Below are 15246 nucleotides of genomic sequence, written 5' to 3' on the forward strand. Positions count from 1 at the left end.
TTTAATTTTTGTTGTGCAGCTGGCAACTTGCCAAATGTTTGTAAACTGGTGAATGAGAGAGGCACAAGAGGAGTTGGGGGAACTGACAAATGGCAGCAAGGCAGGGCCATCTGGGAGCTTTGGCCCATTGATGTCAGCACCTTAGAATGCAGCTCAGACTAGAGCCCTGAATTCCCCAGGTTGCTGAGATGGTAATGAATGGGAAGGAGGGAGTGGGGAAGGGATATGAATGGAACTCCCTGTTGGGAGTGCCTCTGTTCACCCTCCTTTCTGAGAGGAGGCTGAGGCCTAGGGTGAGCCTAGAGAGGGAAGAAGGCCAGGGTGCCTGGAAGGTGGGTGTAAACACATGTGCCCTGGTGTTGACCTCTGAGGGTGTAATGAGTGCCTGAGATGACTCATCAGCTGGGGAGGCCTCAGCAGTGGGATATCTACTGCTGGGAATGGTAACTATTGGAAACATTAATTACTAGTAGTTTTGTACTCATCAGCTTAGAAGAACATTCGAAGTTGAGGGGTGACACCATGCTGGATGCTTTAGAACAGGAACTCCTAGACTCCTAAAACACATCCCAGATTTGGGACCCCCTCCCCACCCAGGATTTGGGAGGCTCTGACTGGAGCTCATGCACCAACATTACAGGGTTTAGTAGGTTAGACGAGGTCCTTTGGAGGAGTGAAGATAGCCAGGGAAGTTGGCAGTGACTCAGGGAATCACCAGCATGGTGATGTCATGGCCACATCACTCCTCTTTTCTACATGTAAAACAAAAACAGAGCTACAAAACCCTCAAATTCCCGTCTTTATGACCTGGCCTTGTAGATCCTCTGCTAAGAAGGGTGATCAGGCTTTAAAGGCCTTAGGAAGAACTTTCCCAAAGAGATTCTGGGTCATTCGTGTGTTTGTGTGAGAGTTAAACACTTTCATGCCAAGCAAACTGCTCAACTTGTATCTCTGTCCACAGCGGGATCAGGATCTATGCAGGGGCCCCAGACTCCCCAGTCAACCAGCAGTTCCATGGCAGAAGGAGGAGACTTAAAGCCACCAACTCCAGCATCCACACCACACAGTCAGATCCCCCCATTGCCAGGCATGAGGTAAGGCCAAGAGCAGGGGCAGATGGTTGGGAGGATGGCTGGAGATAAGTGCATGGGAACTCCTTGCAGCCCAAGGGTGGTCCTTGCCTCTGCCTTCCCAGCCAGTGACTCCTGCGTGTCCTTTGTTATATTGGAGGAATTGGTTTATTTGTGGTTTACTTGGTTTTCCTCACTCTGGAGCAGGAGCAATTCAGTTGGGATCCAGGATGCCTTTAATGATGGAAGTGACTCCACATTCCAGAAGCGGAATTCCATGACTCCAAACCCTGGGTATCAGCCCAGTATGAATACCTCTGACATGATGGGGCGCATGTCCTATGAGCCAAATAAGGATCCTTATGGCAGCATGAGGAAAGGTGACTGATCTGATTGCTATTTGAACTTGTGCTCGAAAAGACAGGGCCAGTGAAATGGGGGGAATTCTTGAGAGTGGCTCAGGGTTCTTGTGGAGCCATCCTCTGAGATAATGCATTTCCTGCCCTAACTACCCCTCTTCATCCTTACCTCCTTTCTTGTCTTCTCCTTGGCTTCACCTTGTCATCCCTTAACAAGTACATGCTTTTCGCTGGTTGGGGCCTCTTTAGATCTCTGTTTTTAACTTGTCTGGAAAACGATGAGATGAAACCTGAACTCTAAAGAGGGCCTGGGTCTTTGGAGCAGGCAAAGGGTAGATTACCAGGCTTGCCAACTTAGCAGTTTGTTCACTGCTTGCCTTTCTACACTCAGCTCCAGGGAGTGATCCCTTCATGTCCTCAGGGCAGGGCCCCAACGGCGGGATGGGTGACCCCTACAGTCGTGCTGCCGGCCCTGGGCTAGGGAATGTGGCGATGGGACCACGACAGCACTATCCCTATGGAGGTCCTTATGACAGAGTGAGGTAAGCATGACCCCAGCTCCTGTCCACTCCCCCAGCACCCTGAAGCTATAGTGGGCTCAATCTGCCTCTCCAATTTTGTTTAGGACGGAGCCTGGAATAGGGCCTGAGGGAAACATGAGCACTGGGGCCCCACAGCCGAATCTCATGCCTTCCAACCCAGACTCGGGGATGTATTCTCCCAGCCGCTACCCCCCGCAGCAGCAGCAGCAGCAGCAGCAGCAACGGTGAGTAAAGCCTGGTCACGGTGCTGCTGTGGATCGGGCTTCGCCACTGCCCATCCTGATCCTGTGTTTCTTTGCCTCCTATAGACATGATTCCTATGGCAATCAGTTCTCCACCCAAGGCACCCCTTCTGGCAGCCCCTTCCCCAGCCAGCAGACCACAATGTATCAACAGCAGCAGCAGGTGAGGAGGGTAGCTGGGAATAGACTGGCATGCTGGTTCGCCTTGAAAGCTAGTTAGTACACTAATCTAACGTGTTGAAGTCTAAGAAGCTCACTTTAGATATTTTGGCATTCTTCTCTCACCTTACTGGCCAGTCCTGCCTGAAAAGCCAAGTCATCAGTCTCTTCTCCATTTGGAGTTGGAAAGGGCTAGAAATAGACCTTATTTTGATTTTTAGGTTTTGTATATTTTTCTACTTAAGCAAGGGAAGGGAAGAAAGAGTGGTGGTTGCTTTTGGAAGCAACTTCAAAAGACAATTTGTTAATGTGATTCCCATGTTTTCTTGGAGTCTGTGTCCACCAAGCATCTGGTTGTAGCCGTCTTGGCATCTGTGGGCTTTATGTCCCTGAGTGCAGAATATTAACTTCCCCTCTGCTTGTCTCTGCCTTAGAATTACAAGCGGCCAATGGATGGCACATATGGCCCTCCTGCCAAGCGGCACGAAGGGGAGATGTACAGCGTGCCATACAGCACTGGGCAGGGGCAGCCTCAGCAGCAGCAGTTGCCCCCAGCCCAGCCCCAGCCTGCCAGCCAGCAACAAGCTGCCCAGCCTTCCCCTCAGCAAGATGTATACAACCAGTATGGCAATGCCTATCCTGCCACTGCCACCGCTGCTACTGAGCGCCGACCAGCAGGCGGCCCCCAGAACCAATTTCCATTCCAGTTTGGCCGAGACCGTGTCTCTGCACCCCCTGGCACCAATGCCCAGCAAAACATGCCACCGCAAATGATGGGCGGCCCCATACAGGCATCAGCTGAGGTTGCTCAGCAAGGCACCATGTGGCAGGGGCGTAATGACATGACCTATAATTATGCCAACAGGCAGAGCACAGGCTCTGCCCCCCAGGGCCCCGCCTATCATGGCGTGAACCGAACAGATGAAATGCTGCACACAGATCAGAGGGCCAACCACGAAGGCCCGTGGCCTTCCCATGGCACACGCCAGCCCCCATATGGTCCCTCTGCCCCTGTGCCCCCCATGACAAGGCCCCCTCCGTCTAACTACCAGCCCCCGCCAAGCATGCAGAATCACATTCCTCAGGTATCCAGCCCTGCTCCCCTGCCCCGGCCAATGGAGAACCGCACCTCTCCTAGCAAGTCTCCATTCCTGCACTCTGGGATGAAAATGCAGAAGGCAGGTCCCCCAGTACCTGCCTCGCACATAGCACCTGCCCCTGTGCAGCCCCCCATGATTCGGCGGGATATCACCTTCCCACCTGGCTCTGTTGAAGCCACACAGCCTGTGTTGAAGCAGAGGAGGCGGCTCACAATGAAAGACATTGGTAAGGAGATTTTCCTCATTCGGTTGCCTAATCTGCCCCTTTCCATCTTGTCCATTGTTCCCTCCACCTTACTATTCTGGATGAGGTTGAATCTGGTCCAGTGTTGACTAAAATAGAACCAAAGAACTTTGGAAAAGGAAGAAATAAGCTAACTAAAGGTTTTCCTTCAAAACATTGCCATGCAATGAAGTCCTAGACAGACAGCTTAGAACCCATGAGGGGCTGGTGTGTGTCATCTCCCAGACAGAAACAACCTTCCACCTTGTGTTACCTTCAGAGTAGCTTCACTGATGGGGCAGCCCTGGGAGTGTCTCTAGCCAACCTGGGCTTGGTGGATGGATGACATGGAGGTTTATTTCAGGAACCCCGGAGGCATGGCGGGTAATGATGTCCCTCAAGTCTGGTCTCCTGGCAGAGAGCACATGGGCATTAGATACCATCAACATCCTGCTATATGATGACAACAGCATCATGACCTTCAACCTCAGTCAGGTGAGTATCAGTGCCTGGGGAAGATTGAGAGGGTTTGGGATCTTCTTAGTGTAGACAATGGGAATGTCTCATCTTTAGCCACCGTGGTCTTTCTCTTTCTCTCTTGTAGATATCTTCCATGCCAGTACTTTGCTTCCTTTGCCTCTGGGCACGGGCCCAGGATTTTTAGAGCAATAATGATTTGTTTACATGATAACCTTAACACAGGATTGACTTCAAAAGGAATTTGGGAGACACTTTGTGGTATTAGTAAGAATGCAGATTCTATTGATGCCAGTGGGGACACCACATTTTCTAGAAGAATCTGTGTTTTTTTGTTTTTTTTGATAGAGACAAGGTCTCACTATGTTGCCTAGGTTCATGAACTCCTGAGTTCAAGTGATCCTCCCAAGGTGCTAGGATTACAGGCATGAGCCACCCAGGCCCAGCCTGAATCTGTGGTCAAATTTTTTTCAGTGAGCAGAGTATGTTTTTTCCATTTCTCCCTTTCTTCTCTGAACAGTAGGGGCCTTTGTTGATCCCAGTTTCCTTAGATAGAGAGTGGATGGGGGATTTGGTTGTTTAACAATATTCTTTTTTTTTTTTTTTTTTTTTTTGAGACAGAGTCTCACTCTGTCACCCAGGCTGGAGTGCAGTGGTGCAATCTCGGCTCACTACAAGCTCCACCTCCCAGGTTCACACCATTCTCCTGCCTCAGCCTCCCAAGTAGCTGGGACTACAGGCGCCCGCCACTACACTCGGCTAATTTTTTGTATTTTTAGTAGAGACGGGGTTTCACCGTGTTAGCCAGGATGGTCTCGATCTCCTGACCTCGTGATCCACCCACCTCGGCCTCCCAAAGTGCTGGGATTACAGGCGTGAGCCACTGCTCCCGGCCCTACAATATTCTTACAAAGCTGATCCTTCAGACCCACTCTCCATAGGATGTGCACACTAGTGGAGGTGCTGGAAAGAGTTTGTGCTGCATCATCCAACTCTTTTTCTTTTGATCATCTTTAGTACCTACCAACCTGTATATCAAGGAACTGACTTATTAATAGTTACCATTTATCGTGCTCTTATTTTGTGCCAGGTCCTTAATATTTTGTTTCATGTCATCCTAGCAACAGCCCTCAGGGACAGGAGATATGGCCATTTAGGGATGAGTAAATAGGCTCACAGTCTTATCCTTGTTGAGGTTCACATAGCTGTCAATAGAATCTATCTGATTCCTAAACCTGATTTTATTTCCATTGCATAATATTGCCTACCATGAGAAAGGAAAAATTTTGATAGAGCAATTTTCGTATGCCAGGTATTTTACATCTCCCATTTACACCTCAGAACAACCCTGTAAAGTTTAGGAATTTTTATCATTTTATACAGCTACTTCCTGGAAAAGCCAGAATTTTTTTTTTAAGAGGCTCTGGCACTTAGGCTGGAGTGTAGTAGTGCCCTCATGGCTCACTGCAGCCTCAAACTCCTGGGCTCAAGCGATCCTCTTGCCTCAGTCTCCTGAGTAGCTGGTACTACAGGCAAATGCCACCATGTCCAGCTATTTATTTATTTTTATTTTGAGACAGGGTCTCCATTACTCAAGCTAGAGTGCAGTGGTGCAATCACAGCTCACTGCAGTCTCGACTTCCGAGACTCAGGTGATCCTCCCACCTCAGCTTCCCAAGTGGCTGGGACTACAGATGCGTGCCAACATGCTCATGCTCAGCGAATTTTTTTTTTTTTTTTTTGAGAGATGGGGCTTCACCATGTTGCCCAGGCTGATCTCAAACTCCTGCGCTCAAGTGATTCACCTGCCTCAGCCTCTCAAAGTACTAGGATTACAGGTGTGAGCCACCATTCCAGGCCCCGGCTAACTTCTTTATTTTTTGTAGAGGCAGGGTCTCACTATGTTGCCCAGGCTGGTCTCAAACTCCTAGGCTCAAGTGATTCTCCCACTTCAACCTTCCAAAGTGTTGGGATTACTGGCTGGGCGCAGTGGCTCATGCCTGTAATCCCAGCACTTCAGGAGGCCGAGGCAGGAGGATCATTTGAGGTCAGGAGTTTGAGACCAGCTGGTCAACATAGTGAAACTCCATCTCTACTAAAACTACACAAATTAGGCTGGGCACAGTGGCTCATGCCAGTAATCCTAGCACTTTGAGAGGCCAAGGTGGGTGGATCACTTGAGGTTAGGAGTTCAAGACCATCCTGGCCAATATGGTGAAACTCCGTCTTTACCAAAAATATAAAATTTAGCCGGGCCTGGTGGCACACACCTCTAATCCCAGCTACTTGGGAGGCAGAGGCAGGAGAATCACTTTGAACCCAGGAGGCAGACGTTGCAGTGAGCTGAGATCGCGCCACTGCACTCCAGCCTGGGCAACAGAGCAGGACTCTGTCTCAAAAAAAAAAAAAAAAAAATACACACACTCTCTCTCACACACTAGCCCAACGTGGTGGCAGGCACCTGTAATCCCAGCTATTTGGGAGGCTAATGCAGGAGAAAAATCGCTTGAACCCAGGAGGCGGAGGCTACAGCCAACCGAGACCACACCACTGTACTCCAGCCTGGATGACAGAGTGAGACTTCGTCTCAAAAAAAAAGTATTGGGATTACAGGTGTGAGCCACTGCTTCCAGCCCCTAGATCTAATTCGAAAGTCCTTATTTTTTTTCCATCTGCTCTACTGTTCAGCCAAAGATTGTGACTGGAGAGGAGTGTTTTCTTCTAGAGGTAAATAAATGGCCTATATATTATCCAAGGTGGAATTTGGGTCTCTGTAGCACCAGCTTGGACCAGTATTTGGAGAGCTGAAGCCTCATCCCACTCTTTATGCTGCAAGATCCATGGAGTTCCAGCCCCCGGACTAGTGGGGAGCTTGGAGAAGAGAGCCATGAACGTCTGCCCACATTGCATTCTCTTCTCTTAGCTTGAGTCACCATGCCTAAGCTTGGGTTCCACTTGGCAGTGAGATGGAGAGAGTGTCCTAAAAGAGATAATGGCAATGACCACCAGGTTGAAAACTGGCCTGGTGAAGAAAAGCAGAAGATTGATTGGGAAAAGAGAAGGCTAAGGGATGATTGGCCCTGGTGGGTGAGGTGCAAAGCTGTTGGCTAGTGTTCCTGGAGATAGGCTTACATGAAGGTAGGTTGGGCAGAAGAAAGAACTTTGTGTTGGGCGTAGAAGAGATTAAGATGAACAATTTGCTCTGTGGAGAACCTTTGGGAAAGGAACAACTCTGCCTCTCCCAACTGATAGAGAAGACTTGGGGAGGTCTCTCAAGTCAAGAATTCTGTTCTTAGGCCACTTTTCTCCCTTAATTAATTTCCTGTTCTTTCTCTTTTTAGCTCCCAGGGTTGCTAGAGCTCCTTGTAGAATATTTCCGACGATGCCTGATTGAGATCTTTGGCATTTTAAAGGAGTATGAGGTGGGTGACCCAGGACAGAGAACGCTACTGGATCCTGGGAGGTTCAGCAAGGTGTCTAGTCCAGCTCCCATGGAGGGTGGGGAAGAAGAAGAAGAACTTCTAGGTCCTAAACTAGAAGAGGAAGAAGAAGAGGAAGTAGTTGAAAATGATGAGGAGATAGCCTTTTCAGGCAAGGACAAGCCAGCTTCAGAGAATAGTGAGGAGAAGCTGATCAGTAAGTTTGACAAGCTTCCAGTAAAGATCGTACAGAAGAATGACCCATTTGTGGTGGACTGCTCAGATAAGCTTGGGCGTGTGCAGGAGTTTGACAGTGGCCTGCTGCACTGGCGGATTGGTGGGGGGGACACCACTGAGCATATCCAGACCCACTTCGAGAGCAAGACAGAGCTGCTGCCTTCCCGGCCTCATGCACCCTGCCCACCAGCCCCTCGGAAGCATGTGACAACGGCAGAGGGTACGCCAGGGACAACAGACCAGGAGGGGCCCCCGCCTGATGGACCTCCAGAAAAACGGATCACAGCCACTATGGATGACATGTTGTCTACTCGGTCTAGCACCTTGACCGAGGATGGAGCTAAGAGTTCAGAGGCCATCAAGGAGAGCAGCAAGTTTCCATTTGGCATTAGCCCAGCACAGAGCCACCGGAACATCAAGATCCTAGAGGACGAACCCCACAGTAAGGATGAGACCCCACTGTGTACCCTTCTGGACTGGCAGGATTCTCTTGCCAAGCGCTGCGTCTGTGTCTCCAATACCATTCGAAGCCTGTCATTTGTGCCAGGCAATGACTTTGAGATGTCCAAACACCCAGGGCTGCTGCTCATCCTGGGCAAGCTGATCCTGCTGCACCACAAGCACCCAGAACGGAAGCAGGCACCACTAACTTATGAAAAGGAGGAGGAACAGGACCAAGGGGTGAGCTGCAACAAAGTGGAGTGGTGGTGGGACTGCTTGGAGATGCTCCGGGAAAATACCTTGGTTACACTCGCCAACATCTCGGGGCAGTTGGACCTATCCCCATACCCCGAGAGCATTTGCCTGCCTGTCCTGGACGGACTCCTACACTGGGCAGTTTGCCCTTCAGCTGAAGCCCAGGACCCCTTTTCCACCCTGGGCCCCAATGCCGTCCTTTCCCCGCAGAGACTGGTCTTGGAAACCCTCAGCAAACTCAGCATCCAGGACAACAATGTGGACCTGATTCTGGCCACACCCCCCTTCAGCCGCCTGGAGAAGTTGTATAGCACTATGGTGCGCTTCCTCAGTGACCGAAAGAACCCGGTGTGCCGGGAGATGGCTGTGGTACTGCTGGCCAACCTGGCTCAGGGGGACAGCCTGGCAGCTCGTGCCATTGCAGTGCAGAAGGGCAGTATCGGCAACCTCCTGGGCTTCCTAGAGGACAGCCTTGCCGCCACGCAGTTCCAGCAGAGCCAGGCGAGCCTCCTCCACATGCAGAACCCACCCTTTGAGCCAACTAGTGTGGACATGATGCGGCGGGCTGCCCGCGCGCTGCTTGCCCTGGCCAAGGTGGACGAGAACCACTCAGAGTTTACTCTGTACGAATCACGGCTGTTGGACATCTCGGTATCACCGTTGATGAACTCATTGGTTTCACAAGTCATTTGTGATGTACTGTTTTTGATTGGCCAGTCATGACAGCCGTGGGACACCTCCCCCCCCCGTGTGTGTGTGCGTGTGTGGAGAACTTAGAAACTGACTGTTGCCCTTTATTTATGCAAAACCACCTCAGAATCCAGTTTACCCTGTGCTGTCCAGCTTCTCCCTTGGGAAAAAATCTCTCCTGTTTCTCTTTCCTCCTTCCACCTCCCCTCCCTCTATCACCTCACACCTTTCTGTTCCTTGTCCTCACCTTACTCCCCTCAGGACCCCACCCCACCCTCTTTGAAAAGACAAAGCTCTGCCTACATAGAAGACTTTTTTTATTTTAACCAAAGTTACTGTTGTTTACAGTGAGTTTGGGGAAAAAAAAATAAAATAAAAATGGCTTTCCCAGTCCTTGCATCAACGGGACGCCACATTTCATAACTGTTTTTAATGGTAAAAAAAAAAAAAAGAAAAAAAATACAAAAAAAAATTCTGAAGGACAAAAAAGGTGACTGCTGAACTGTGTGTGGTTTATTGTTGTACATTCACAATCTTGCAGGAGCCAAGAAGTTCGCAGTTGTGAACAGACCCTGTTCACTGGAGAGGCCTGTGCAGTAGAGTGTAGACCCTTTCATGTACTGTACTGTACACCTGATACTGTAAACATACTGTAATAATAATGTCTCACATGGAAACGAGAAAACGCTGGGTCAGCAGCAAGCTGTAGTTTTTAAAAATGTTTTTAGTTAAACGTTGAGGAGAAAAAAAAAAAAAAAGGCTTTTCCCCCAAAGTATCATGTGTGAACCTACAACACCCTGACCTCTTTCTCTCCTCCTTGATTGTATGAATAACCCTGAGATCACCTCTTAGAACTGGTTTTAACCTTTAGCTGCAGCGGCTGCGCTGCCACGTGTGTATATATATGACGTTGTACATTGCACATACCCTTGGATCCCCACAGTTTGGTCCTCCTCCCAGCTACCCCTTTATAGTATGACGAGTTAACAAGTTGGTGACCTGCACAAAGCGAGACACAGCTATTTAATCTCTTGCCAGACATCGCCCCTCTTGGTGCGATGCTGTACAGGTCTCTGTAAAAAGTCCTTGCTGTCTCAGCAGCCAATCAACTTATAGTTTATTTTTTTCTGGGTTTTTGTTTTGTTTTGTTTTCTTTCTAATCGAGGTGTGAAAAAGTTCTAGGTTCAGTTGAAGTTCTGATGAAGAAACACAATTGAGATTTTTTCAGTGATAAAATCTGCATATTTGTATTTCAACAATGTAGCTAAAACTTGATGTAAATTCCTCCTTTTTTTCCTTTTTTGGCTTAATGAATATCATTTATTCAGTATGAAATCTTTATACTATATGTTCCACGTGTTAAGAATAAATGTACATTAAATCTTGGTAAGACTTTTGTGAAGCTTTTTATTGTTTTCAAATTAAAACTTGACCTTTTGTGGGGGGGCAAGGGGATAGTCCTGTTTTTGCAAAGCTCCCTTAGTGTGAGATCTCCCCTAAATAGTGGCATCCTGGACCCTGTCATTTATTTACTATATTCCGAAATAAGACAACCATTTATCTGGAGGCAACCTCCAACTTAATCACTTATAATATCTCTGGACTGGCTCTTTTCCCTGACTCCAGACTAGAGCATTCAGCCACCTTCTTGTCATCCCTGCTTGGAAGTTTACTTTGAACATGCCAAAGCTAAAATGTCCTGTCTTCCCCACTAGAAACCTGCTTCTCCCATAGTTTTGTTTTTTTTGTTTGTGTTTTCCTTTTAGTAAATGGCAACTCCATTCTATCACTTGGCCAAAAAAATCCTTGACTTCTTTCACTTCCACATCCAATCTGTTAGCACTCTTCATAAATCCTCAATCCCACACTACTGTAGTTCAAGATACTGTCATATCTTGGATTCTCCAAATTGGCCGCCCTGCTTCTGCTTTGCCTGGTTGAACCTATTCTCAACAGAGCAACCAAAAGGACCCCTATAAAAGGTAAGTCAGATCAAATGCCTTCAGCGCTTCTGACTCTTGAGTAAGTAAAAATCCAGACTTAAAAAGTGGCCTACAAGGCCCTGAGTTATCTAGCTTACCTCTACCTTTCCTGCACCATCTGTCTTGCCCGTTGTTCACCCTACTGTACAGAGATGTTTCCGCCTTGGAGTCTTTGTACTTTATACTCTCTCACCAAATAACTGCATGGCTTAAGTGCTCGACTGCTTCAAGTCTTTGTCCAAATATATAAGTAAGGCTTTTCCTGGTCACCTTAGAATAGCAATCTCTGCCCCCCACTACGTTTCCCGTGTCTGCCTTATTTTTCCTGTGGCACTTGTTACCGTCTGGCCTATTGTATGTTGTACTTACCTGTCACCTTCCACTGAAATGTAAACTGTGAGGGTGGTGGGAGGGGTGTTTTGTTCACTGCTGCATCCCTGTGCTAACACACAGCCTGGCACATAGCATCTACTTAAGTAGTAGTTGAATGATACTGTCGATGTTGGCTAGATGCAGTTGATTTTGAGGCTAATGTCACAACATATAGTTTCTCTGTTCACCCCCTTAGGGAAACAATAGAGAAGCCTCAAGTTCCTCAGGAGAAATCAGAAGCAATAAGAGAAAAAATGCTATCATTGTGGACACTTAGAAGTGAAATTTGAAGCAAGAAACAACAGTTTTCTACTGTGTACCTACTTACATTCTGGACATAGCACATCACAATCCTACAACAACCCTGTGCCTGTGAAGTCAGTATGTGGCTCCCATTTTACAGTTGAAAGAGGCTAAGAAAAGTGAAAGGCTTTTTAAGTTCATACACCAAGCAAGTTCCACCTGACTCCAAGGATCATGCTTTTCTTAATATGCCACACTACCTCCTTTCTGGATGAGAACCCAACCAGGAGTAAGGGATCCAGCTGTGGAGCTCAGCAAGCAAGATTGGTTTTTATTGTCTTTAGCACGAGGTAAAGTTGTCCTCAGAATTTCAATCAAGTGTTCATCAGACTAAGTGTGGCTGTTAATATTTGGGTCAGGAACAGGATTTGAATAATTAGTATTTCTCAATTGAGAGAGGAAACCCTTTGTAACCAAGATGCCTTCCTAGGATTCTTCTAGAAAAAGGTAAATGGGAAGCTTTTCATATTTACAATTTTGGTAAGCAATATTGCTAGTGGCTATTTTTGTTGTAGGCCTCGAGCTCCGTTTGCTAATCTAGAAAGTGCATATCTGGGCTGTGTGTGGAGCATTACCTAGGAGTTCGGTTTCCTGGGTTCCTTTCATCTGCTCTCCTGCAATGCAGGGAGAGCCTAGCCTGGTCTCCAGTTTCTGACTGGAGTTACCATGGCCAAGAGAACTGCTGGCCAGTGAGCTGTGAGTAATTTGCTTTTGAGAAGTAAATAGAACCTAGCCAGCAGAGAACCCAGGGGTGTGGCCAGTAGTTCTTTTCCCAGGCTCCTCCCTCCCCACCCCCCAAATGACCTTAACCTTCTTTCATGGCTGGAGAGCAGCCAAGTCCAGCCTAAACAATACTCTCAACCTCATTGGCTCTTTTGCCTTGCAGCCACTGCCACCCCCAAGTGGCTAAGGCCTTCCCACTAGGCCTCCCAGTGGGGTCAATGTTTTCTAACCACTGAAAGGCAAACACTGAAGGAACGGTGAAAAATATCTAGTGACCATGGGCTTTAAATGATGAGTGTTTGGCTACTGCAGTTGGAGGCAAGGTAAAGTCTTTGTCCTTGGGTGGATGGGCATCTTCAAGTGATTGGGCAGAGGCCAAAAAGGATGCTTTTGGTATATGAGACCTGACTGGTGTCACCCCAAGTGTCAGGATGGATGTAAATGTCACCCAGCATCCTTGGAAACTGCCAATGAATGCCTTTTATCCACAGCAAAAAGAAGTAGCATAAAGTTCTGGTAAAGTACAGCAGGCCAGTATGGTCACTTTCGCCCCACAATGGCATGACATCAGAGCCAGCATCCCAGATTAGTATCAGCTATTCCAATCCCATAGGACTGGGGCCATGGAAAGTTTAGCTTCTAGAAACTGAACTGCTGAGAGTAGTTGGGCTACTTACTGGGCTGGTCCTCTGCCCAGCCTGGGGCCAAGGCCACCTCCAGAAGTGGAGGCAGGAGCAAGGCAAGGCAGCTACAGAGAGAAATGAATTGTCAGTTGCTCCAGGGAAGTGAGTGTTCTGTGAGAACCACCTAACTTTTCTCTACACCTTCAGTGGGAAAATCACTTTTTTGTTCAGTGAGTTGTAATAGCCCATCTTTATTGAGCATTGTATGCCAAGCACTATAAATCCTATGAGGTAGATATCATCTCCACCAGGGCAAGGATTGTTTCTGTCTTGCTCAGTGTTGCATCTTCATCCCATCACATAGTAGGCATTCCTGTACTGTTGAACAAATCAAACGGATAAGATAGGAATTTGATGGAGGAAAGAGTAGGTCGGAGCTGTTAAGACTTGGTGTGCCCATCTTAGCACAGCCCGTAAAGACTCTTAGTCATATGGGAAAAAAGGAAGAGAGGGAAAGAGGTAAATCTGTGAAAGATTAAAATAGTGTGGAGTGGGAGAACCAGCCTGGGAGGCTGGAGACCTGAATTCAAGTCCCATTGCTACCACTAGCTATGTGACTTCTTGCCAGTCACTTCCCCTTTGTGATCCTTAGCTCCCTCATCCATAAAATATAGGTATAGGATTAAAGAAATTGATTTATTGACGACACACAGTGTGCAAGACACTGTTCTAACACTGGAAATACATTGGTGAACAAAAGCCCTTGCTCCTTCATTACACTCAGAAGCTTACATTCCAGAATAGGGAAACAGACATTGAAACAAGTAAAATTCATGGACAGGACAAGCAGATGGTGGTAAGTGCTATGAAGAAAACAGAGGCCAGGCGCGGTGGCTCACACCTGTAATCCCAGCATTTTGGGAGGCCAAGGCGGGCGGATCCTTTGAGCCTAGGAGTTCCAGACTAGCCTTGGCAATATAGTGAGACCTCATCTTAAAAAAAAAAAAAAAAAAAAAAAAAAACAGAACAGACTGATGGGATAGTACAGGGAAAGCCTCTCTGAGGACGTGACATCTCTCCTGAGACCCAAACATAATGGGCTAGCCAAAAGGGTGGTGTGGAAGTAGAGTGCTTCAAGCAGGGAAAATAGCAAGAGCAGAGCCAGGCAAGTTCAAAGAACAGAAATGATGTAACCCTCTTAAATCCTAAGCTTCTAGAATAGTAATGCATTGCTTGCATTGTTCTGGTTAGGGATTTGTATGTGATATTGTTTCTTGGTGATGTGGGATATGTGCTTCTTAATGGAAGTGGCTGGGAAGTGTGGAGTCTTTCTGGAGCCTGGGATATAGCTCTTTCTCACTTGCTTTCCACAGTTCTGGTGGCTCAGCTGGCTCCCTGGGTAGATGCAGGCTCCATCTTAGCTGCAGACTCTACAAGAACACTGAGAGGCTGCCTCCGCCACTACTCAAAGCCTTGGAGCCCCAGAATCCCCTCCTATCCCACCTAGCCTTCTTCCAATCTGAAACCAGGGAGTCAGGGCTTTGAGAGCACAACATTCAGCTTCCTTGTTTTCCTGTCAGAGCAGAAGTCAGAAAATGAAACAGGAAACAGAGCGGAAGAGGAGGGGGTTGGGTAGCAGAGAAGGAAAAGAGAAATTGCAGGAAAGTACAGCTGAAAATCTGGATAAAGTTCTACCTCTACAGGGTGACAGCTGAGCTTTTAAAAAACATTGACTTGTCTTTAGAGACCCCTGGCCTTTTTACAAATAGATTTTTGAGAGAATTTGATGTGGACAGAGGGAGCCCTGAGAATGCATGTCTTTTTCCCCTTGTGAATTTACAGAGCAAGGACAGTTCATTTCTCAGTTTTGTCTTTGCAGAGAGTGCTGCTTGGAGCCTCATGGTGGACTTCTAGAGATTCAAGTCACAGCCTTAGGCCCCAGTCACAAGTGTGCCCCCAGGCTTTGCCACGTTACTCACAGGCCTCTGGAGCTGAGAACAAGTGCGTGGCACTGAAAAACCTGGGGGA

At 47.8% G+C, this 15246-nt stretch overlaps 1 protein-coding gene across 2 annotated transcripts in view; it reads left to right on the plus strand.

Annotated features, from left to right (window-relative positions):
• ARID1A (AT-rich interaction domain 1A) overlaps positions 1-10605 on the plus strand; it is an 86702-nt gene extending 76097 nt beyond the window's left edge. Inside the window, exons 13-20 of one of the 2 annotated variants that reach the window (XM_030805666.1) lie at positions 962-1094; positions 1275-1450; positions 1821-1971; positions 2055-2195; positions 2280-2376; positions 2807-3698; positions 4060-4190; positions 7514-10605. In XM_030805666.1, the coding sequence (XP_030661526.1) occupies positions 962-1094; positions 1275-1450; positions 1821-1971; positions 2055-2195; positions 2280-2376; positions 2807-3698; positions 4060-4190; positions 7514-9247 (3455 nt within the window). In that variant the 3' untranslated portion in view covers positions 9248-10605. The remainder of the gene's footprint in view (positions 1-961; positions 1095-1274; positions 1451-1820; positions 1972-2054; positions 2196-2279; positions 2377-2806; positions 3699-4059; positions 4191-7513) is intronic. The other variant, XM_030805667.1, reaches the window with a different exon arrangement.
• Positions 10606-15246: the final 4641 nt, after the last annotated feature.

The sequence above is a fragment of the Nomascus leucogenys genome, chromosome 24 (assembly GCF_006542625.1).
Source record: "Nomascus leucogenys isolate Asia chromosome 24, Asia_NLE_v1, whole genome shotgun sequence".
Lineage (NCBI taxonomy): Eukaryota > Metazoa > Chordata > Mammalia > Primates > Hylobatidae > Nomascus > Nomascus leucogenys.